The following is a 25,408-nucleotide window of genomic DNA, read 5'->3' as shown; positions in this document are numbered from 1 at the left end:
GGGGAAGAGTGGTGTGGGGGAAGAGAGTTGTTGGGGGGGGAAGAGAGTTGTTGGGGGGGGAAGAGAGTTGTTGGGGGGGAAGAGAGTTGTTGGGGGGGAAGAGAGTGGTGTGGGGGGAGAGTGGTGTGGAGGAAGAGTGGTGTGGGGGAAGAGAAAAACACTTTCGTCAAAAGTACAGAGCATTTAAAAAAGTCACAGTATCATTTATTTAATGCTAACATTTGATAAAAACACACCTAAAACTTTAGACTATATAAGAAAACTGAAACGCAATCTCAAAGCATAAAAAAAAAAAATTGAAGACAAAATGGCTTACCTGGCACACCGGGAAAAGGGGTCCATACACGACGGGATGGTGACGAAGACAAATCGGGCGGGACAAACAGCTCACAGGACACAGGGAATCATAGAAAGCAAACACAAAAAGAGAAAATGTAAGCAAAAAATACAAAATGGCTTACCTGCCGGTCCTTGCATCACCGAGAAAGCTGGACAGCCACAACTGCAAACAGAGCTCACAGGACACGGGCACACCGGGAAAAGGGGTCCATACACGACGGGATGGTGACGCTAACAAATCGGACGGGACAAACAGCTCACAGGACACAGGGAAACCTAGAAAGCTTGCATCACGGAGAAAGCGGGAAAGCCACTACTGCAAACGGAGCGCGCAGGACACGGATACACCGGGAAGACAAATAGGACAGGACAAACAGCTCACAGGACACAGGGAAACATAGAAAGCAAACAAAAAAAGAGAAAATGTAAGCAAAAAATACAAAATAGCTTAACTTCCGGTCCTTGCATCACGGAGAAAGCGGGACGGCCACTACTGCAAACGGAGCTCACGGGCACACCGGGAAAAGGGGGCCATACACGACGGGATGGTGACGCTGACCAATCGGACGGGACAAACAGCTCACGGGACACAGGGAAACATAGAAAGCAAACACAAAAAGAGAAAATGAAAGCAAAAAATACAAAATGGCTTACCTGCCGGTCCTTGCATCACGGAGAAAGCGGGACGGCCACTACTGCAAACGGTGCTCACAGGACACGGGCACACCGGGAAAAGGGGGCCATACACGACGGGATGGTGACGCTAACAAATCGAACGGGACAAACAGCACACAGGACACATCGGACGGGACAAACAGCTCACAGGAAAACATAGAAAGCAAACACAAAAAGAGAAAATGTAAGCAAAAAATACAAAATGGCTTACCTGCCGGTCCTTGCATCACAGTGAAAGCGGGACGGCCACTACTGCAAACGGAGCTCACGGGCACACTGGGAAAAGGGGGCCATACACGACGGGATGGTGACGCTAACAAATCGGACGGGACAAACAGGACACATCGGACGGGACAAACCGCTAACAGAACACAGGGAAACACAGAAAGCAAACACAAAAAAAGAGAGAATGTAAGCAAAAACAATATGGCTTACCTGCCGGTCCTTGCATCACGGAGAAAGCGAGACGATCCTTGTGGGAAGGCAAAACAAATAATGGCGGACACAACGTTCCAAATTTTTCGGATTGGGGGCGTGTTCGGTGTTCTCAGAATGGGCGTGGCCTAAAAGTGGAAAGAAGAACACCGAACACACCTCCAAATCCGAAAAGGACGGAGCATATTCGGAGGGACAGCTCTCTCCTCCAATGGCTGGCCTCCGTTTAGGAAGCCAGCCAATGGGACAGAGGCAAAAACAGAGGCGGGACAAATAGTCCACACTAAGAAACATTAAATCTCGGTACTTCCGGTTCTGCCTTTGGCAGACCGGATATTACCTCGACCTAAATCCTTGATAACCACAGGCTGTGTGAATATTTCGGGACCGTCTGTTACATACCTTGGTTAGAAGTATACATTTCACATGTATTTTTATTATTTTAAACTCGACAAAATTACCTTGTCTAACTAGAGGAACGGAGAGGTCAAATAATTAAACTACCCCACCCAACACCTTTGATAAGGATGAATGCATTCACCTCTCAGACTAGGGGTGAAACAAGCCCCCTCTTTACATTCTTTCACACTAAGGAGGCGAGGGAATGCTGGAAAGCACTGTGTTAGGGAAGGAAAGAACTTGGCTTCCCTATGGCGGCTTTAGACTTAAATACTCACCTGAGATAAAATTAGAGGTAGGTTGCTATCTCCCCTAACACCCCCCTGCCCTCCGATGAGGACCTAGAACAGGATGGAGGCATGTGAGGGATGCAGTGTACAGGATACTGCACTTGACGTATTGTGCAGGTGTGAGGTGGGTGGCGATTTAGGTGACGAGCAGCTAATCAGCTGCTATTGTGGAGCAAATGAGGCTGGAGGAGGAGGAGCACAGAAGGGGAGGCGGAAGCAAGGGGATGAGAGGGGAAAGCTGCAGCTAGTCTCTTTCCTCCACCTCGACGTTTAGTGGCAACGGGGTGTGGGCAGGGTCTCGGCTTAGTCTCTGCCAGTGTATTTATTGCTAATAAAAATGAAACATGAATGCTGTGTCTTAAAAAAAAAAAAATATATATATATATAAATGTTGCCGTCAGCGGAGCACGCTTGTTTCGGAGCTAAGGCAAAGTGACCTGTGTGCTTCTCACCCAAAAAATAAAACGTGAATGCCTTGTGTGTTAAAAAAATAATAATAATGCCATCAGGAGAACGCATTCGTTTCCGAGTCGAGGCAATCAAAATAAGCAGCGTGAACAAAGGAAGCCATCAGCTGAGCGCGAGCCGATGCAAATGACAATATTAACATGATGGACATCAGCCTCCGCTCCACGTACCTATTCCAAATCTCTTTTGGATGCAGTGATTGCTCGGTCCTCAGCTTGAGGATTCTTCATGCATTACAAACATGCACTAACCTGGTCATGTCCTCAAAAAGCCGGACTTTGGAGGGGAGAGGAAGCGAGCGTTCGCATATGTGAAAAGCTACGTAAGTTAGATTTTGCTTTCACCGCTACCACCTATTTGCAGAGGAAGAACAGCTACGACGTATATGTACCTTCTGCCTCTTGAAGGATCAAGAGTCAAGAGTCGTATGCCAAGCTTCAACCAAAACCCTTGTATCAAAAGCGAAAAGGAGGTGGTGGGCACAAGCCACAATCTAGGCTTGTGAAGCGACAACTACAAAATGCTCGGACGTTGAGGATCTTATTGAAGACATTGTTGAGGTTGAGAGGGGAAAATCATTAAAAAGGACTCGGGCAGCAAAAACCATCAATTAATTCACCAAGGGTTCACCTTGGCCAAGCTGAAATCTTTGGGCTGTAAACATGCACAACCAGTCTTGACGACGAAAGCGTTAGCGATCGAAGGCAGGCAGTAGCTGAAAGAGACCCACATGTCGAAACCATTAGAGGACAAGCATTGGCAGTGCAGCCGTAAAAGTAATGTGGACGCATGGCCATGAGAGCGAAAATTATAGCGATCCTGGGGCTTACCTGCCGGTCCTTGCATCACGGAGAAAGTGGGACAGCCACTACTGCAAACAGAGCTCACAGGACACGGACACACTGGGAAAAGGGGGCCATACACTACGGGATGGTGACGCTAACAAATCGGACGGGACAAACAGGACACATCGGACGGGACAAACCGCTAACAGAACACAGGGAAACACAGAAAGCAAACACAAAAAAAGAGAGAATGTAAGCAAAATCAATATGGCTTACCTGCATCACGGAGAAAGCGAGACGATCCTCATGGGAAGACAAAACAAATAATGGCGGACACAACGTTCCAAATTTTTCGGATTGGGGGCGTGTTCGGTGTTCTCAGAATGGGCGTGGCCTAAAAGTGGAAAGAACACCGAACACACCTCCAAATCCGAAAAGGACGGAGCCTATTCGGAGGGACCGCTCTCTCCTCCAATGGCTGGCCTCCGTTTAGGAAGCCAGCCAATGGGAGAGAGGCAAAAACAGAGGCGGTACAAATAGTCCACACTAAGAAACATTAAATCTCGGTACTTCCAGTTCTGCCTTCGGCAGACCGGATATTATCTCAACCTAAAAAGGAACAGGGGGTGCTGGTAGATCTAACAAGCCGGGACTCGAGAATGAGAAGTGAGGAAAAGAAACGAATGGGGTTATAGGGCAGGGTGAGTAGTACTAATTTCTCTGAGGGAGAGGCAGGAGAAAAATAGTCCCATATTTGGTGGAATGCTAGGACTCTTTTGGATGCAGAAGGAGACATAAACAGCCAATTGAATAAGGTCAGAGAACCAATTGCTTCTGTGTTGGCTTTGTGACTGACAATGTCTTATGTCAGTGGCTGGAACAGCATACAACCAGTAGCTTGAAGTAGATTACACAATACCCACTCGTAAGTATACGTTAATTTAAAGTACGAGATACAACAAGTCTGCTGACGACATGCTTACCTGTATGCCAGACCTAAAAATGTTTGACATTCCTTTTTTTATTGTTCTAAACCATTGTCCAGCAATTGTGTTTTCTTTAGACAAATGTTAAGACTCTGCTCAGCGTGATTAATTATACATGTGTCTTCAATGGAAAAATAAAATAAAACTGTTTTGGAATTGTTGACATTCAAAAATTGCAGGTTACAATACCTGGGGAAAGATTGTTTTTTTGTGCGAGACAAACTCTCAACTCCTCTTTTCAGTAAGAAGGTACTTTTGTAAAGCTTAAATTTGTTGTTGGCACCCTAATGGCTTTATTTAGTTGTGGAAGCAAGTGATTTTTCGCGTTTGTTTGTACCTCAGAAATGTTTAAAGTGTGTACTGTTTATTTCACGTGGACCCATCATGGATTTTTTCAAGTTGAAGTGTTAATTTTGAATCTGAAGGGATAATAGTATAAGTTGAAGCTCACTTGCCTCTGTTGTTCCCTTTACAGGAAAGCCCCATGGGATTGGCAACTCTGAGCGCATCCAGCTTTCGGGAATGTACAACGTTCGGAAAGGGAAGATGCAGCTGCCTGTCAATCGGTGGACGAGGCGCCAGGTTATCCTTTGTGGAACGTGCTTAATTGTGTCATCGGTAAAGGAAAGCCAGTCGGGGAAGATGCACGTTCTGCCACTCATCGGTGGTAAAGTAAGCGGCACCAACTACTTTGTGACTAAAATGAGCAGTTATGATTTCTGAAGAGTACTGGCAGAACACATCTATAATGTTTGATCACTCATCCTGTAACCCAATTGGTGCCAGGCAGCTGAATAGTGCACTAGAGTCCATGCTTACCTTTTATTGTCACTTTGTTGATGGCTTGGCAAAACTCAAGGGTATCCTGATTTTTCCACAAGGAGCAACAAGACTCTGTTGTGTGTCCACATATAAAGTTACTCCATTTGGTTTCATAAACAAGCCACAAAGCATACTCCATTTGCGTGTCATATCGTTGAGTTCTGGCACAGACTATTAGAGATACCCAACCAAGAATCGTGCAGACCTCCTTATAGCATCTAGTACCTCACCCGCCACTGTTCCATTGCAAATGTTTCAAGTTAGTCTATCATGGTAAGGCTGTGTGTATGTAGAGTTGGCTAGTTTTGCACAAGAAGAACTGCGAATTTGACCGGGACTTTTATTACAAATGGTTTTCAACGGACATTTTATATTCAGTTACTGCCAAAATCCAAGTCAGCCCATTTAACCTTGGTGGGGTGCATTTTTACATTTTAACATTGGTGTTGTAACCAGCTGTAATCGCTCAGTTTAGAAGTAAGGCGACAAGTTTGTTTTGCAATTCCTATACACGTAACATTATAAGGTACATGTACCTTTTTTCAGACTTCGATAAAATGAGTTTTTTCATCTATAATTAAGCAAAGATCTGACTAATTGATTTGGGTATATTTGAGCTCGCTGGATGTTATCCGTTCAATAAGTCATTATCATGATATTTTTTCTACTGGAATGTTTGTGTGTTTTAATGTTCAGTAGTTCACGTATCTCTGGAAACCTTGATGTGGTTGTATGGTAACGAAATTTCCTAGGATTCCTCTCTTGCTCATTTTTACTCTTCATTGATTTGTAATGGTTTTGGATAACTCTTTACAGCATGTCAGAGCTTGAGCTCCAATGCTTCCTTAAAGCTGTTATCAGCTTCTATTGTGAATCTAGTCATGCAGTTGTAGAATGCAATTAAAATCATGTTTTATTTGGAAAGTTAAAGCCTGAGATCAGAGTTACCAGACAGCATAATAAATAAACTGATCTTCCCTAGAACCCAAGTGACTATAGAAGTTAAGATTTAAATCCAGCAGTTGCATCTGTTCACAATGCCTCAAGCATAACTATTCCAAATTCGGGCATCAGATCAACCTGTTATGTCAAAATGGGGTGGAAAGTAGGACTCCAGAAAGTCCACGATAGACCAGTACGCTGAAAACATTTATTAGTAAGTATTATAACATTCCTAAAGCCAAGCAGAAAGAGGTAGGATATGGAGTCCCACCTGCAGTATCTTTAGGGTGCGTTTCTTTTAATTTTCTCCAGATAATACCTGCGTGCAAAAGAGACTGTTATCACAATTGTTGTACTATTCAGTTCCATTTTCAAATGGACCAGATGACCGATTGGGGCCGGACTCTCAGATAGCAAAAAGATTCTCCTTATTCATAACCTCTTCAGTTGTGAAAGAATAGCATCATTGTCTTCTTGTGGTACAACACATTTTTTCTCATCAGTGTCCAGAACCACAACTAGGGGACACCGCTAAATTCCAACAACAAGGTACTCTCATCTTTTAGGTCCCTTAGGAGGCCTCTTGTTCGTAACCTTCCTGTACCTGTTGTGGGCACTAGGCCCAGCCACTCAAGTGAGGTAGCATTTTTATCAATACAAGCGAGTAAACACTGGCTGGTAGGAATTTTGTGGAGTCCTGCTGATTCCAGAGGTATTTTGTGGATTCCTGCTGATTCCAGAGGAATTGTGTGGATTCCTGCTGATTCCGGAAGTTTGCCACAGAAATGCATGAAAATGTGCAATTTTAGGCAAAGTCTGAGGCTTGCTGGGCATTGTGGGTAAGAAAACCTCGAGGAGAACACCATTTTGGACTTCACTGAATGTCTAGTTTTCAGAAATGTCTGTGTTGTAGGTTTCCCTGGATGGTCGTCGATCCCTGGTTAAATAAACACCGCTACCCTGGCTAAAAAATGCTGCTACCCAATTGTTAAGATCATTTTTGTGACAGGAAATGTTGATGTCTCCATATTGTATTTTGGGGCCTTTCCCATTGCAGGCACTGAGCCTACCCACACAAGAGAGGTACTGTTTCTATTGGGAGACTTGGGGGAATGGTAGGCGGTAGGAAATGTGTGTGTCTCTCTGCAGATTCCAGAACTTTACATCACAGAAATGCAAGGAAAATGTGTTTTATTTTAAATCGAAGTATGAGGTTTGCAAGTTCTTTTTGTTAAGTAACCCTGGTGAGAACCACGCAAGTCACTCCACCCTGGATTCCCCCAAGTGTATAATTTTCAAATATGTGCAGGTTTGCTAGGTTTCCCTAGGTGCCGGCTGAAATAGGGCCCAAAATTCACAGCTAGCCACATTGCAAAAAAAAATTGTCTGTTTTCAGTGGAAAAATGTGATGTGTCAATGTTGTGTTTTGAGGCCTTTCCTGTCTCGGGCACTAGGCTTATCTACACAAGTAAGGTACCATATTTATCAGTAGACTTGGGGGAGTGGTAGGAAATGTGTAGCTTCTAACAGATGCCAGTAAATGTTCTTAGTTATGTGAGAAAAATGTGTTTTTAGTCCAGCTTTGACGTTTGCAAAGGCATCTGGGTAGGAAAACCTGGTGGGAGCCACAGAAGTCCACCAATGGTGTATTCCGTTACATGTCTAGTTTTAAAAAATGTACAGATTTACTAGTTTCCCTAGTTACCGGGTTAACTAGGGCCCATAATACACAGCTACCTACAGCGCAAAAAGAGGCAATTTAGTGGAAACATTTGATGTGTCCATGTTGCATTTTGGGTCTTTACTGTCACTGGCCTTAGCCACACAATTAAAGGTACCTTTTTTTTCTTTTTTCGGATAGCCTCTGGGAATCCACAATAGTAGAACATTTGTTAATATCAATTGTATTTCTCTGCATTTGTGGCTTTCAAATTTAAGCCAGTTTGTAAGGAAATAAGCATTTTGACAAATGCCCTCTGAATCACCTGCTGGTATGGGTGCACACAAATTCAGAGATGTACAAATAACCACTGCTCCTAAACTCTGTATCCGGTGTCTATTTCAGAAATACATAGGTTTCGTTGATACCCATTTTCACTCTTTATATTTTACCATATGAATTGCTCTATACCCGGTACACAATGAAGAACCATTGTAAGATGCAGTTAGGTTGTTGGATCTGGGTACCCTGGGTTCTTGGAGAATCTGCAAACCCGCAACTAGAAGGGTCTAGCAGACTGAATGGTATATTGCTTTTGTTAATCAGCCATCATGACAAGAAGTTACAAATAAAAACATCGTCATAAATGGCTGTTTTTCCTACTCATTTTCAATATATTTACTTTTACTCCAACACTTATTTTGGGAGGGGAACCCACAAGGGATCTACACAAATGACCCTTTCTTAAATGCACAATTCTGCTTACTTTTCAGAAATCTATAGATTTCCAGGATCACTCATGGGTTTCACCCTGGTGTCCACCACAAAATGGAAGTAGGTTGAAAGCACAACAATCGGGAAAAATTGACTATCTCTTTGAAAAATGCCAAAAACTGTGGTTTAAAAAAAAGTTTTTTTTGATCCAGTTCTGCTTGTTATTGAAAAAGTCGAAAATGTTGACATTAGCACAGCAAAACTATGGTTGATGCCATTTTTTCCTCATTTTTTTTATTAATAACAAAAAGCATCAGTTCAGGCATTGTACAGAAATCGGTGGCAAGGCAAAACAAAATCAATACATTGCTTCGCGAATGTATGCAGGGTCAAGGATATATAGAACTTCTCTCACCAGATACCATGACAGCTATTACAGTGACTACATCTTTATATGATCCAAAAAACATTCGAAAACAGATATATGCGGTACAAGTACTAAGTCGCACTAGTGTTGGCTACCTGATGTAGGGGTCCCCACAGTCCCATCCAGCATATTCATCGATGTTTGCCTCTCCCTCCTTGCTTCCACCGTGGGAGAAATGCAAATATCACCCCTATATTTATTCCACTTTCCCCATTTGTGGTCCCACCTTTTGGGGCAGCCTCGTCCCTTAAACACAGTTTTTTCGGCTACCATGGCAAAGTCCATGTCGATTGCCCAGTCCCTTACCCATGGCAGCACTTCAGCCCCCCACTTCTAGGCATTGTTGCGTTTGGCTATGGTTGCCCATGATTGCTCCGTCTATGTAAGATCAGTTGCCTCCCTAATATTGAGGAGGTATAGTTTAGGGGAAGGTTGAATATGTTTGCCATAAGGCCTGGTTAGTTGCCGGGTGAAATCCGTCCAATATTGTTGGATGTGGGGGCAGTCCCAGATTATGTGTGTGAATGTACCAGTCTGGTTGCATCATCGTAGACAGAGCAGGTCCGGCCTCCTACCCAACCATAACAACAATTTGGCATCAAAATAGACCCTGTGGAGCATCTTAAGCTGGACCAGACTGAGTTGCATAGGTATCGCCACTTCCCTGGGAGAAGTAAGCGCCTCCCTCCAGTCCTCATCCTCCATCTCCCCCAGGTCGCGCTCCCAGCTCTCCCGTAATTTCAACATTGGGTCCGGCTGATTATTCACTAATTTTTTGTACGTGAGGGAGATGGCGTTACGGTCCGTTGGGTCTAACAATAGTCAGTCTTCCAGCGGGGAGGAGTCTGGAAGGGGTTACCCCCGGGGAGGGCTGAGTCAATGGCGTGGCTAATTTGTATATACCGAAAAGTCTCAGAGGGTGCAAGGTGGTATTTCATTTGAAGGTCCGCGAACGTGGTCTTTTTCCCTTTCACCCACAAGTCCCCCACCCTAGAAATCCCAAACAAGTTCCACTTGTCAAACCCTGGACATGCGCTAAGGTGACCCAAGATATCTGGTTCCCACAACGGAGTCGCCTTAGTAAGACGATTATGCCACCCCAGCTTACGCTGGACTGCTAGCCACACTTCCACCTTGCGAGCCCTGGGGTCGGTCAGCCGTAATTTACGATGGTTCATGTAAAGTGCCCTGTTGTATCCCCCCTTCCCCATCAGCCAATGGTCTGTCCTGAAATTGGGATCATCGTGCGGTCCAAACACCATCTGTTGATGGCTGTCAACTGCGACGTCTGATAGTAAAGACGTAAATCCGGCATCCCTATACCCCGTCATACCACCCCATGTTGAGTTTTGTTTATGGCAATCCGTGTTTTAAACAGGTAGGCGTGTCCCAAAAGAGTAAGGGGTAACGACCTCCAATGTGTCACATCCGACTTCAAGCATTGCAGGGGCTTCTTCAGATTCCGTTCATAGAAAAGATTAACGTCGGGTGTGATAAAAATGCCCAAATAACAGAAGCCCTGTACTACCACTGAGATGTTGTAGCCTCTAGGGCTATATGGGGGTTCGCCCCAAAGTGCATACATTTGGGATTTGGACCAGTTTATCCGATATCCCCGGTGTGCTCCAAAGATATGCAAAATATGCAGGACCCGAGGTAGAGTTCATGCTGGTGAGGCCAAATATAACCGAATATCGTCTGCGTAGAGCGATATTCGGCCCTCGTGCTCTCTGGTCCATTTAAGGCCCCTGATTCCCGGGTCCCCCTCACCCAGACTGCTAACGGTTCCATCACCGTGCCAAAGAGGAGCGGCGACAGCACGCAACCCTGTCTCGTGCCCTGCAAAGGGGAAAAGAGGCGGAGCAATGATTATTAACCGTGACATGTGCCATGAGTCGCTCATATAACAACCTGATCCATCCAATCAATTTGGGACCAAACCCCATACGGTAGAGGACAGCAAAGAGATAGTCCCACTCGACAGTGTCAAACGCCATCGTGGCATCCAGTGACAATAAGATCTCTTCCTCCTCAATCTTATCTATCCTCCTCAGCACCCCGTGAACGCGACGGAGATTTCTAGCCGTATTCCTACCGGGTATAAAGCCTGACTGATCTGGATGGATCAAGTCAGTCAGATACAGGACCAAACGATTAGCTATTAGCTTGGCAAGGATTTTCGCTTCCACCGTAAGCAGCGAGATAGGGCGATATGATTTGCACTCCTCCGCCGGTTTGCCGGGTTTATGAATCACCACAATGGCAGCATTTCGGACATCAGATGGCAGCAGCCCTGAGTCATAGCATTCGTTATATAAGTTTAACAAGTAGGGTTGCTAGCTTCGTAGCTGTGGGTTTAAGAAGCTCGATGGGTTTGACATTAGGACCCATCGCTTTACCCGACCGAACGTCCGATATTGATTTTTGGACCTCTTCCACCTAGAGATCCGCGTCAAGTGCGCCTCTATCCAGAGACGAGAGCCTCACCATGTCTATGGTGGCCAGGAGGTCCGCTGCCACCGAGGCTTGCGAATTCTGCGGGACCCGATACATCTCTTCGAAGTAAGACTCAAACGTTTCAGCGTTCCCCTGGGGGTCCGTGATCAACGTGCCACTGGCTGAGGCCATTTTTAGGGGAAAAAACCCAATAAAGACAATTTGTACAGAGCTCTTATCTAATTTTCCCGCAAAAAAAACATTTTAGCTCTATTTTGCCTATTTTATTGGTTCCCGCCAGGGGAATCTGCAAACCCTAGGTACTTTGAGAATCCCAAGACTGTTGGAAAAAAGGAGGTATATTTGGCGTGGATACCTTATGTGGGTAAAAAACAAGCTATCGATGCCTAAGCGCGAAGTACCCCAAATTCCACCAAAAAGGCGTTGCATTCTTGGGGGAAAAAGCTTAGCAGAAACAGTGTTGAATAAGCTAGAATTGCAGCATAAGATCCACGAAGGCCACGATCATGCTCAGCTAGGAGGGAATACCAGTTGTCGTCCATGTATTAATTCACGAAGGTTTTTTGCGGCCTACTCTTATTAGTGCACTTTGGAGGTTTTGAATGAATTTCGTCTAGGAATGCGGAGCATAGCCCTGAAAGTGCTCCAGTGTTTTAAGTAGAGATGGATAGAAGATTCTAATAACCGAACAGTAAGTGAGGGTAGTTTTAATTTAAGATTCCCTACAGGTGTGCATCATCAAGTTGGAATTCAATTTGTAATGATTAAAAAGATTTGACTGTATTGCCCTCAAATAATGGTCTGAAGTGAATAATGCCTTTGGTGTTACAGGTTATCCAGAATATGGGTTGACCACCAATCTGAAACACAGAATTGTTCCAAATTGGTGCCAGTCCTTTTAACGGCTAAGCATTGAAGAGGTTTGTGTGTAGTAGACCACACATGATCAGTTTCCCTGAACAGAGGATTCATAGGTTTTGAGGAGGAGGGTGTTGTAGAATAAATCTAGCTTGCATCAGAGATGTTTCCTCTCGGATGCTTTTCTATGAGAAGCGAGTCTGGGGTTTCTAGTTCAGAACGGAAAATAAATGCAAGGAGCACTAGGTGTTGTGCTAAATCTATGGTGAAGTCCAAATCAATCAGATAGTGGCAGCTGCAGTTTTCATATTTTAAGAAGGGGGCGATGAGATATCCAGACATATGTCTTGATTAGTTTGTTCACTTGTAGAATTATTGATTTTGGAATTGTTAAGGGGAGCAAACAGAATATATAAAAAGAAGCGCCACCACCATCTTAACTATTTACACTTTACCACAAAGGGAAAGATGTAATGTGAACCACTTTGAGAAGTTTCTGACTGTTTTGTCTAGTAGAAGTGTGGTATTTACAACAATAGAATCCCCACATATTTTATTGTAGTTGGATGCCACCAGAAGGGGTGCTATGCTATAGAAGAGGCATTTGTTCAGTGGAAGAGCTTAATTTTTTGACTAATTTCAAATCTGTGAAACCTACTAAATTCAGATGTCAGATCCAAGACCTTTGGGATTGAGGTTTCCAGTTCGGAGAGCACCAGCAAGACTATACACTCATAGAGAAGTCATTTATGTTCCCTACATCATAGTGGATTCTAAGGACATCTGCAGACAGCTGGAAGTTGGCTGCCAAGGGTTCCTTGGCTAATAGAAACAACAAAGGCAATAGGGTGCTTTCTTGACCAGTACGTCCATGTATGGAAAAGGACTCTGATTTGAAGCCATTTTTGCGTAACCTTCTCCTGTAAGCCACACTTCTCAGCTTCTGAAACAAATATGGACGCTCAACACTGTCAAAGATCATTTTAGTGTCCTGGGAAAGGGTGAGTTCATTGCCTGGGTCATTTCATACTTTCTACAGTAGGTGGAACAAGATACACACATGAAGTTCCTGTCCTTTTCTAAGAATGTCTTGATCAGCTGTTCACCCCCAGCAATCCTTCGCCCTCACCACCCCAAGATCCCCCACTTAGAAGCTCACTCCTATGATGTGTTTGTTTGCCATGCCTCTACTTCCATCTATTTTGGAGTCTTCTTAATTCGAAAATGTTTATTAGGTGTTTTAAGGCACTGAATGACTTTGGCACTAGAAAACTTTTCCAGTCAGTAAAGCGTTGCCTAGATAACATGAGCCTGCTAACAACCCACATTGGCTGCTGCGGTGCCCTAATGCGTACCTGCCATAGGGGAGATGGAAGGCCCCTTCAACAGGTCTCAGGCCGTCAGCCACCCACAAAATGGTACTGCACCTCTGCAGTTTCAGGTGGATGACGCCATCTATCTTGCGTAAGCTTTATCACAGGACTGGTGTGAATATTCACTTTCAATACAACATTGTGGTCACCATCACAGAGTCTCTTGCACTGGAAGTAGTTCTTTCAATTAATTTCTGAGGGCCTCATCTCTTGCAACATAAATTGTTGTTCACAGGAGACCATCAGCACTCCAATCCTCTGGAGTGGTACAAAAGCCTGCAGCATTTCATACACCCAGTACTCCACAGCTCATGCAGCCCCATTTTATGGCTAGACAGGACAGTAGTTGCCATCTAGAGACTTTTAGATGATTTAGGAGAGGAGAATGCCCTCCATAACAATGTAGTGGGAGTGTTGTGCACTTCGTTCTGCCCATTCATGAAATGTTGTAGTTGGTTGGGTTAAAACTGATCAATGTTGCCATATAGTTCCCAAGTCTACACTACTGTAAACAAAATCAACTTTGGCATTACCTAACCTTCTAGGTGCCTGACCCAACAGCTTTTTATGAAGTTTGAAAAAACTGTTCTAGAGTGTGACATTATGAAATATTAATTTGGGAGTAGGTTAGCCCACCAAAGTAATATGACCACTTTTTAGGTCACCTAGATGGTGGCCCGCTAGTCTGGGCCACTGCCCAACCCCAGTGCCTCAGGTTAAAAATCCAGGTTTCATCTTCGATGATAAACTGACATTCAATAGTCAGATCTTTATCCTCTCCTCAACCATTTGATTCATCCTAAAAATTATCAGGAGAATCAATCCATTCATCGCACCGATTCCCTAAAAACGCTGGTTACAGTTTTAGGTTTATCCAGGTTGGACTACGGCAACGCCCTGTACATGGAGATCCAATCTCCGTATCTACTAAGGTTGCAGGGCCCTCAAAATGCAGCGGCCAGATTAGTATTGGATATCCCCAGGTTCGATTCAGTCTCCCACAGTTTAAGAGCCCTGCAGTGGCTCCTGGTGGACAAGAGGATTAAGTTAAAATCCCAGTGCCTAGCATGCACTGAAAACGTGGCTCTTTTCCAATTAACATGACTTTTACACCATTCCGGCAACCTTACTTGACCCACATGTCTCTAGCGCCAAGACGCCCCTGCGCATTCGTGCACTTTACAAATGTACTAATCAAATCAAATGTAAACAGGCAACATGACCACAAAATTAAGAAAATCTAATTGAGGGAAATGGAGACGTGAAGTTTCCACGTTTTATGACAAAAAGCACCAGGAAAAGCTATTTGCCAATTAAAGTTGATGGTTGTGTTTGACCAAGAACTAGACATAATTTCAGGTTTATCTAGATAGGTCTGGGTAGGGGTAAAGTGAGGCCAGGGTGGGGAGTTTCCTTGGGGCTTGGTCTTTTTCTGGAAGTTGAACTTCTCCAGCAGGCCATGGTAAGAGCTGGAGATGGAGTTGGTGAGGGTTCCTCGAAGACATATGCGTAGAGTCTGGGCACTAGGAGAAGCCTTGAAGTATGTTGCTAAAAGCTCCAAGTTGGACAAAGCTGGATTTCATACGGGCTGAGGTGTCACTAATGCTGGGGTGACTTTGCTGCCTTGTCCTGGTCCCAAACTCCTTGTTCAGCCTTTGTCACCTTTTGGTTTAATAAAATCTTCATTAGAGCAAGACAGAATGCTGTAAATGACCAGAGTTCTGCAAGGATGGATATTAATTTTCAGCATTCCCGCAGTAGACTAACTTTGCTTGAAAAGCTTTAAGTGTTACACATCTAGTAAAGCCAGTGTACGCAGGTGAGTGACGTGTGGCAGTGTTCTCTTCAATCTGGAGCTTAGGAGAAATTTGCTAAAGTTCAGGTACAACTCATTACTTCAGAATATTGCTCCCTGAATAACCATGCACTTGCCTTTTGTGTTGAGGAATGGCAGGGTATTTCTCGGAAAACTGATGCATCTGTGGATCAATGGGCTGGTCTTAATCATGCAACACCCATAAATTGCAAACCTTAATGGCCTAAATGGGTGGTTATCCTGATGTAAATGACCACCTGGTGGATGACCAAATGGAATGCTGTCCATCTAAAATACAAGCCTGTTTTATCAGAGTTTAGGTAAAAGGGCGATTTCTACGTTGCCCCCCAATGTCAAATCATTTTGAAATATAGTTATAGAGTCCGCTATAGTGCCATCAAGCGGTTGGCAGGTTTTGTTATCCTTGATTTTCTTAAAGAGCGTATTTCCATGGTTTATGATAAGCTGTCCAAGGACCAGCATAAGCATTCAAGAGTTTGGGACCGAGGGGCGATCCCCGGAGGACTTTGCAATACTCGTCCCTGTTTTGGGAATGGAAAGGGGATAGAACTACTGCTCGGGCACTTCTTCATAAGACCTGGATCCAGTCTACAGCTAAGGATTTGACTCCTGTGTCATGGAGCCTATAGGTGACCCTTGGATTGAGCAGAGTCAAAACGTGACGAGCTTCAAGACATTGTAAATGTACATTTTCTGTGTTTGGGATTAGTTCTACCAGCTTGTTCCTGAAATGATTGTTTCTTGGACTGCTTGAATTATTTTATAAATATTTTAAACCACCTGCTTTTGAGATCAACTAAAAACATTTTTGACACTGTTACCTAAAACAATCATGCCAATTTACAGTGGCAAGATCGGATTACATCTCTGGCCCTCATTCATAACACCCAACTTTTTGCATTAAAATGTAACGCACTAGTCCGCAATCCTTGGATAAGATAATGGCTCAGAGAGGCCAATCCTCTGGTGAAATACAAATAAAAGGGGCAACTATTTGATGTGAAATGATTTGGGCATGTAATATAATATGTAATTGTCCTGCACCATTTTTAGCCACACCCGTTCTAAACGAAGTGAGTACTGTGGTGGTGTCACTTGCCCTCCTTATTTTAGGTGTCTTGTCTTTAAGTTAGCACACCAAATAATGTTGTTTCCTTGTTTTTATAATCTCTTAAAGTTTGAATTACCCGTTATACATGAAACTTACTCAGCGATAATCAAGCTAAGCTTGTAATATTCATAGGCTGATGCATCTTTAAATGCCATGTGCATTTATATTCCTTCCTGAACTTGCAAGAAATCAACCACATCCTGGTGGTCAGATTTCAAGCTTGTTGCTCTAAAGTTAACCTTCTTCCTAGGATGGCTAACCTGCTTAACTAGCACCTGATGTTAGCAACCACACTGCATTTTCCCCAGTCAGTTAGAAGGCACCTGTAGGCCATCGTGTGCTTCTTCCTTTAAGATCCATTTGAAATAATCAGTACTCTGTTTGCTTAGGTGCTTTATTCATTCTTAAGACCGCATTGTGTGCTTTGTGTATCCAATACATTGATCATCAATTTGATTGGTCTGTAATGAAGATCCTGTGTTTTCCAAGTTGCATATATTCTCTCCCGCACACTATTCTGAGTGAGTGATGGCAGTATCTTGTGCAGAGACAGGTGGGATGCATGAAACCTATGTTCTTGCTTCTGGTTTTCCTTATTGCATTATTTTAGGTATGAGATGGCTATCTAGCTTAAATGTAGCATTGGAACATCCGGATGATGCTCGTTCTGTGGCTGTAAATGGCCAATTTTTGTTGCTAACATTACGAGGACCCCAAATTCCCTTTTCATAGTAGGGGGCTTTGTTGTCCTTTTTATGCTGTTTTGAGTAATTACTCAGTCTGTCTGGATTGAGATTTGCCACACAGTGCCGGGACATATATGATGTTACCGTACCATCATATCACCACCAGATGAGGTCTGGGAAGGGCAAGATCAGCTCCATCGCTAGGTCAGTCTAATGCAGAGGTCTTCAAACTCTTCCAGGTTGAGCCCCCCCAGCTGAATTCCCCCAGATGTTGGGCCCCCCCACCACCCGACAGAAACCTTGGGAATCCGGCACACCACATGATCGACTGCCACGCGCACACCACGGGTCATATCCGGCAAACAATGCTCAACACAACAAGAGTGCCTAGCAAACTGCAGGCCTGTGAGTGGGTGTGGCGAAACGACAGAGGCGTACCACACATCTCATAACACAATCCTTCAAGACAAAATGTGCGCAAATTCTCCCCACTAGGATGCTCTGCCTTACACAGGACACAGATCAACAACACCACCACCAACATGAATGTGACGGGTGTGCCGGTGCCAGCCACACCTAGACTCTCAATCTGTGGGTGGATCCCTGCCACTGCCATCCTCAGGCTGTGCTCCACATCCAGTCCTGAACGGTACCTAGTCTTCAACACTGCAAGTGCTGAGAACCCAATCTCACAAACTCCCCAACAAATAAACAAATACATTGTAGGATGTAAAGCACCATGCACAAGTGAACCAAAGGGAGGACCGCCATGATGAACCCACTATAGGGAACACACCATGGGTGCTTCACCAAGCGGAACCCAAAACATGGAACCCAACCTTGCCCATGGGGGCCCCTCATTCAAGTAGCAGCTGGACGTCACGCAAAATGTCACACGCATGATGCATAGATCTCACACATGAGCACACATAGAATACAGAACAGTAACACATAGGCAAGGGAGCAGCCAAACAATTCAAATACCTTCCACTCTGAACCACAACTCCCATGGCACCAAGAAAGCAAAGGAAGTCATCACAACCCTCCCCTTCCATCATGTACACCTTGTCATCCACCAACTCCCCCACCATTCATTCCGTCCCTCCATCTGAGCCCCATCCCCATCCAAACCCCTTCAACCACTTGCAAACCCATCCACCATCCATCCCTCCATCCATCATCTCACCCATCCATCCCTCCATCCTCCCCCTCACCCATCCATCCATCATCCATCCATCCCTTCACCCAATCCATCCCCTCACCAATCCACCCACTCGTCCACCCATCCACCCACTCATCCATCCATCCAACCATTCACCCAAGCTATCCTCCCACTCATCCATCCACTCCTCCACTCTGCCATCCACTCCTCCACTCTGCCATCCACTCCTCCACTCTGCCATCCACTCCTCCACTCTGCCATCCACTCCTCCACTCTGCCATCCACTCCTCCACTCTGCCATCCACTCCTCCACTCTGCCATCCACTCCTCCACTCTGCCATCCACTCCTCCACTCTGCCATCCACTCCTCCACTCTGCCATCCACTCCTCCACTCTGCCATCCACTCCTCCACTCTGCCATCCACTCCTCCACTCTGCCATCCACTCCTCCACCCATCCATCCACTCCTCCACCCATTCATCCACTCCTCCACCCATTCATCCACTCCTCCACCCATCCATCCATTCACTCATCCATCCAACCACCCACCCTCTCACCCATCCAGCCATCCCCCCACCCACTCATCCATCCACCCAGTCACTCATCCGTCCACCCACTCAACCCCCCACTCAACCATCCACCCATCCACCCATCCACCCCGCTCTCCACCCTCCCCCCCCACTCATGCATGCACTCTCTGACCCATCCATCTCCATGCTCCTCTCCTCACCCATCCATGCACACACCTGCCCATCCACTCTGCCAATCATTCATCCATGTCCTCACTCATCCATCCTCCCCCTCTCTCTCTCCATTCCCCCCTCACCCAGCCACCCATCCCTCCATCCACCCTTCACCCATCCACCCACTCATCCATCCACTCATCCACTCATGAATCCATCCACTGACCACTCATCCACCCCTTCACTCCTCCATCCATCCCCCATCCATCCACCCTCCTTTAATCACCCATCCATCCCCACATCCACCCCTTCACTCATCCATCCATCCATTCATTCACCCCTTCACCCATCAATACATCAATCCATCCATCACCTCTCTCATCCATCCACCCACCGACTCATCAACCATCCACCCCCATTGATCCATCTACCATTTCATTGATCCATCCACCCCTCCACCCGTCCATCTACCCTTCCAACCATACACACATCCATCCACTCCCATCCATCCCTCCACTCATGCATCCATCCTCTCTCCCACCATCCATTCACCCCTTCACTCACCATCCATCCCCTCACTCATCCATCCACTCCCCACCCATACATCCACCATGTCACCCACACATCCACCATGTCACCCATACATCTATTCACCCACATGGCAACATAACGGACGTCTGGTGGCCGGCTCCACCCGAGATTCCTCACACATTTGATGATTCAAATTCGAATCTGCAGACCAACATCCCTGAACACTGACACTTCGGTGCCCACACAAAGATCCTCATGAGTTGAGGACCACAGACCAGAGCCCACTGTCCCGATTCATGGCCCAAACCCGGATTGCAACCTCTCTCTCCCTTCCCAAAATAACTGAAGGACTCCCGCCCCCCCAACTCCCCCTCACTTCCACCCTCCTTGAAAGGCTGGGGCCCTGGGCCAGAGCCCACCCCGCCTGTGCCTCAAAACCTCTGCGAAACCTTCTCTTCCTTCTGGGAAGAGCTAACTCTCCCAGGAGGGGGCTTATTCACGGAGTTGACAGATTCAGCTGCAGTGGGAGGCAAGGGGTCTCCTCTGCTAAAACTGAAAGCGTGTCTGTTTGTTTGCTTTCGTTTTTAGCAGAAGAGACCCCTGCCTCGCACCGCAGCCGAAGCTGTTGACTCCGTGAATTGCCCCCCCCCCTGGGAGAATCACCCAGACAAAGGAACGGGCACAAAGGGAAGATCGTAGTGGAGCCCGCGCCCCCCCCCCCTGGAATGGTGCCGCGCCCCCCCAGGGGGGCGCGCCCCACAGATTGAAGAACCCTGGTCTAATGATTATCTCTGTGCTTGTCGATGTCTCTTTGGGGCTTAAAAGATCCAATGACCTCTCTGAAAGAATAGGTGTAAAACTAATACTGATATTAAAGGCTGGCACACCCAATTCTTAAAACAGTTCCTGGTCACGTGGATGGGTTGTACAATCTCAGCACAAGATTTTGACTTAAATAGATTGTGTTTGAACTGACCATACTAGCTCTTCCTCAGTAAGCAGACTAATCACAGCCCTAATGTACAACTTCCCTCAATACCAACTTAACATGCAATTTCAATATAAGTACTCACTTTTTCATCCTGATTGAGTACGAATGGGTAGTGTCTCTGGTATAGTCAACACAGTTCTGTTTTCCTTTTTGCTGTCATATTACCATCACTTGTAACATTGGCTTCCTACAGTCTGTATGTGAGCTGTAGTCACTGGTTTGAATTCTGATGGCTTAAGCCAGTCTTTCAAACTTTCGAAGACTAATAAATGTGTAGCTACTTAATTGTATTTCTTTTTAATTTACAGGGTTGTATTACAACATTGCAGTCACTCATATGACCAAGCTTTTTCTACTGATGAGGTTCAAAATTATTATTTTTTGTTATCTTGTAGGTAGAGGAAGTGAAAAAGCACCAGCACTGTTTAGCTTTCAGCTCTTCAGGACCTCAGAGCCAGACGTATTACATTTGCTTTGACACCTTCACGGAATACTTGAGGTGGCTCCGACAAACGTCAAAGGTAAGGGCTTGAAGTGAGGATGAAACTCTGATTGACCAAATAAAATGACGAACATTTAGAGTTTCAAAACTGATAGAAGTAGAAAGTTTAAATGTGTGGATTAAACTTTCCTGCATGTCTGACAAGAATGTAACTCTTGATTAAAAGGATCATCTAGATCTATGCATTGTCCTATAAATATTTTTTTAAAGGTAGATTTTACAAATGAGACTCATAATGGGTGCCTAAATGCCATTTTCAGCATTAATGTGCATTGTTTTCTTTTTGCCATTGCCTCTGTATTAGCTAGTTTTTTCCCTGTGGCTTAGAAATGTGATGCACGGTTGGTCATCTCAGCCCATCAGATCAGCATGTGATGGTTACTGAAGGAGCCACTGCGGTTCATTTGTTTAACTTCTTTATGAGCAAAGGTTTGAGAGACCACATTCTGTCACTCACTCTGGATGTTTCACCTGCAGCAGTGTGTCAACCTAGCAGATTTCCCGTTATAAACTGCTTGTCTTTTGCCCTTTCTGTAAAATTGAAAAGTCTTGGACACATCAGTGTTTGCATCCCAGGGCCCTTTTGTGTTCTTGCCCGGGGCTTGGATGCTTCTCTAATACTCATCCCTCAGATGGGTATTTCAGTGCCTGATCAATGTCAAGGAGACATTTCCATTTCAAAGGGGCATTGCCACAGGCTGATTATGGGCAACTTTAATCCCTATGCCTGTCATTTATTACTGATGCTGACATGGGGGACGGTGGGGGGGGGGGGGGGGGGGGGAGCAAACTCTTTTGCAGCAGACTAGCCAATCTCTGTTACATGAAACACAACCAATAGTGAGCAGGCCTTGGTTTTAGCAGTGATTGTGAAGATAGACAACTATTCAAAACTTACTGGTCATACGCTTGTTTTGCAGCATGAACCGTTGCTGGATTCACATGATGTGCATTATTCCACCATCTTGTGGTTGGGTCTGGAATCTTCGCCCCAAAACTTTTGTCCCTCTACTATTTTTAGGTCTCGCCTGGAGTTGGAGCGCGCATGCGCTCCTCGCCTGTGATAGCTATAGTCAACAAGTCAGTTTCAAGAAGGGGACTCGAGCCCTGCCCCTGATTTTCATTGGGTAGGGTCAGCGTTTATTTTAAACGCTGGCTTCCCATTGAAAAGGAGGGATTTTGGTTGCCGCCCTTTGGCTTTTTTGGACGTCCCCCAAGGACTCGGTCGCCTGCATTACGGCTGTCGTGATGAAGTTTCTTATCAGAAGCTTCGTCACGCTGCCTTGCACGCCCCAGTCCGGCTCTCTGATTGGGCCGGACAAAAAAAGACATGGCCCCACGTCTTTATTTTTGCATCGTGCTTTCACTTTTGAAAGCACGATGCAAAAATAAATAGCGGATGCCTGCGTGTCTGGCGAGCACTTGTCTTCCTCCAGTATCTATAGCTACATTACGCCTTTTACAGTCAAGGCATTCAATCTGTTTACTTGAACGTATTATCATAGATGGCATGTAAAGTGTTCGGCTGCAGAAGTTTCCCACTTATTGAAAATGCTTTCAAATACATTTAAAGAAAATGTTATTGCTACTCACGTATTTACACACTTTTCGGGGTTTAGAAGGCTTCGGGCTACGAGCTCCTCCATTAAATCAACTTGCTGTTTTACTTTTTAAGTGTCTCTGCTGGAATGAAGAGCTAATAATATTTACTCTGACCGATAGTACATCAGGCTCGCGGCTGTTCCCAGAAATTCTTCTTCCTCGGTGTAAAACGCAGACCCGCTCAGTGTTTAAAATACCTCGGAAAGACTCCCTCAGACAGCACACTTGGATGCAGTGTTTATTGCCCTGCCATGTGTGATGCAGTTTAAATATCTGCGCGTCCTCGTACGTGACTGTCATTCCATGTGTCGTCCTGGATCAATACTGAGGGTTGGGACATCCGTTCATTTAGTGTGGAAGTGTTAGTTATGACCATTCTTGGTAGGAAAGGGTCTGGGCTCGGTCATTAAGTATACAGAGTGTGAAATGTGCAAGTAACCAAAAAGCTTCTTTGAGCATTTCTTCAGTTCAATTGAGCAATGTCATTGTTCTTGGCCGCGCAAACAGTGCGCATAGCTCACAACCCGGGCAAACCGACCCACGTGGAGGGCGGGGGGCAGAGCCCATCGCTAGCATGAATTTACAGACACAGTCTGAAGCCGTTTGACCATCTCTCTGGTGACCAAGCGAGGCTCCTCGTGTTTTCACCCAGAGCTGACTGCAAGGCGTGGCTCGTACATCTTAATCCAAGCCCCAGTGGCCTGGGGGTCTTTAACGTCTGTCCAGATGAATGAATGCTTATGTGTTTCTATCCATCTGCCTAGAGTCTGGCACCAAAAAGCTTCCATTACTGGTGACATCAACTGAAGCAAGAGTCCGGCACTGCAGCAGTGACTTACTACCTGCTGAGGTCCGTGGGAGGGAGAGAGGGGAGTACTGCGGTGGCTGCATAGGACAAATGCCCTTGCAGCGCTTCCCAAAAATCTTTTAAAATGAGATGTGGTGAAGTGAGTCATGGGAATGGTAATCAATGGTCACGTGACTGATGATTCGATTACGAGTCTTCCTCAAATACAAGGGAGCTCTGCAGTGTCTGGAGACCCGTCTCTGTGATTTGCTAGGTTGACATACATTAAGAGAAAAAAAGTAATAAAATGTGACGTTTCTCGGAACAAACTACTTTTATTAATACTCCAGGGCGTGCGCTCAGGGGCGTGGCTGCCATTAGTACAGTGGTGCAATGGTACCAGGAGGCATGGGTTTGAGAGCCATACTGAATCGCTTGGCCCCACCCCGCTCCATGCGGCTCTCGCATCAAAGTTTTGGAGTTGGGCAATAAATTGTCAGCGCTGGAGAGGAAACAAGAATTAAAAATGCAATAGGTCTCGCCTTTTATTAAGTTAAAGCCATTTTGCTTAGCTATACAATACCATGAGCAGAGCAAATGGCTTTAACTTAATTAAAGGCGAGACCTATTGTATTTTGAATGCTTGTTTGTTTAGTGGTTGGTGGGTGCAGACGTACCTCCATTTGGTGCTCCTTGTGATGTTGTCTTGCTTCCTCCGGAAGCTCCCACCTTTGATCGCCATCCTCAGATTTTATTTTTTCCCGCCATTGGTCTAGATGCATGCATAAGAATCTCCGACCACTTGAAAAAGAAAGTTAATGAAAATCTGAAAAACCTCTGCTTGCCGCTAGTTCACTGTAGCAAAGATTGTTACTGCTTGTTCAGTGTATGCCCCAAAGACTCTGAGGGTAAGACAACAGAGAATAGCCCACCATACAATACAGGGCCAACATCACACAATGCCTCTGAGATTTAGATCTATCCAGCGACGAGGAGTAGAACGTTGCCGAAGGTCCAGAAGGGGACCTAGAGGCCAACATCCAGCTTGTGGATGCCGAACAAAAGGGAAAAAAGATGTTGAAATCTGAGCTAAGGGACTCTGATTTTCGTGTCTTGTTGCAGACCTTAAGACACAGAGTGTAAGGGTTCAAACTGAGTCGTGTCCAAGCACTTGATGACCGCAAGCATGTCCAAAGATAATAATGCCCTAGGATCCTTCGGAAAGGACACCGCAGTGGTAGAGACCCCTGAAAAATCTAAGACTTGGAAAGATGGTCGAGAAGGGACACCATCTACGTTGAAACATGAGGTCGAAGACTGAACGACACGGTTCGACGAACACATCCTCTAAAGATTCATTGACAAAACGAATAGATGAGGATCTTGACAACCAATAACAAGAGCCTAAGATGTAAAAAAAGAGAAGACTACTCGAGGCCGAAATGGCCAATATCCTTCAAAGGAAGAAAGACTTAAAAAGTCTTTAAAAAAATCCAGAATCCTGAACAAGTCCTCGAATTTGAAGGAGCAAAGGGACGAAGAACTTGAGAAACTAGCGACACCTCTAACTTTTGAACCTCAAGGAGACCAAGAATAAGAAATAGTCGAAGAGAAGGAGAAAGAACAAGATTTCCAGGGTTCTGATGCTTCATAATGCCAGGTGATAGATTGACAAGATCTGGAAACAGACTCGCCAGTAGAAGGGGTAGACCCATACCTTCAAGGCCACCACCACTTGATGATACTGTTATATATAATTTGGTAATAAAGAAGGCAGAGGAGCGATATGGAGTACAGCTGGAAGAAAAATAACAAGCGTGCTTTCTACTAGAAACGCCCCTGCCTAGAGTCACGGAGCCAATTTTTACCAATGCTCCCAAGTGTCT

The 25,408-nt window shown here is 45.2% G+C and overlaps 1 protein-coding gene across 2 annotated transcripts in view; it reads left to right on the top strand.

Annotated features, from left to right (window-relative positions):
• PHLPP1 (PH domain and leucine rich repeat protein phosphatase 1) overlaps window positions 1-25,408 on the top strand; it is a 651,577-nt gene that overhangs the window by 229,511 nt on the left and 396,658 nt on the right. For both annotated transcript variants that reach the window (XM_078687772.1, XM_078687773.1), the window contains exons 2-3: window positions 4,853-5,049; window positions 21,027-21,152. In XM_078687772.1, the coding sequence (XP_078543898.1) occupies window positions 4,853-5,049; window positions 21,027-21,152 (323 nt within the window). The remainder of the gene's footprint in view (window positions 1-4,852; window positions 5,050-21,026; window positions 21,153-25,408) is intronic.

This window comes from Lissotriton helveticus, chromosome 4_1, assembly GCF_964261635.1.
Source record: "Lissotriton helveticus chromosome 4_1, aLisHel1.1, whole genome shotgun sequence".
Lineage (NCBI taxonomy): Eukaryota > Metazoa > Chordata > Amphibia > Caudata > Salamandridae > Lissotriton > Lissotriton helveticus.
The sequence above is the reverse complement of the archived record's forward strand: the minus strand, read 5'-3'. Positions and strand labels throughout refer to the sequence as shown.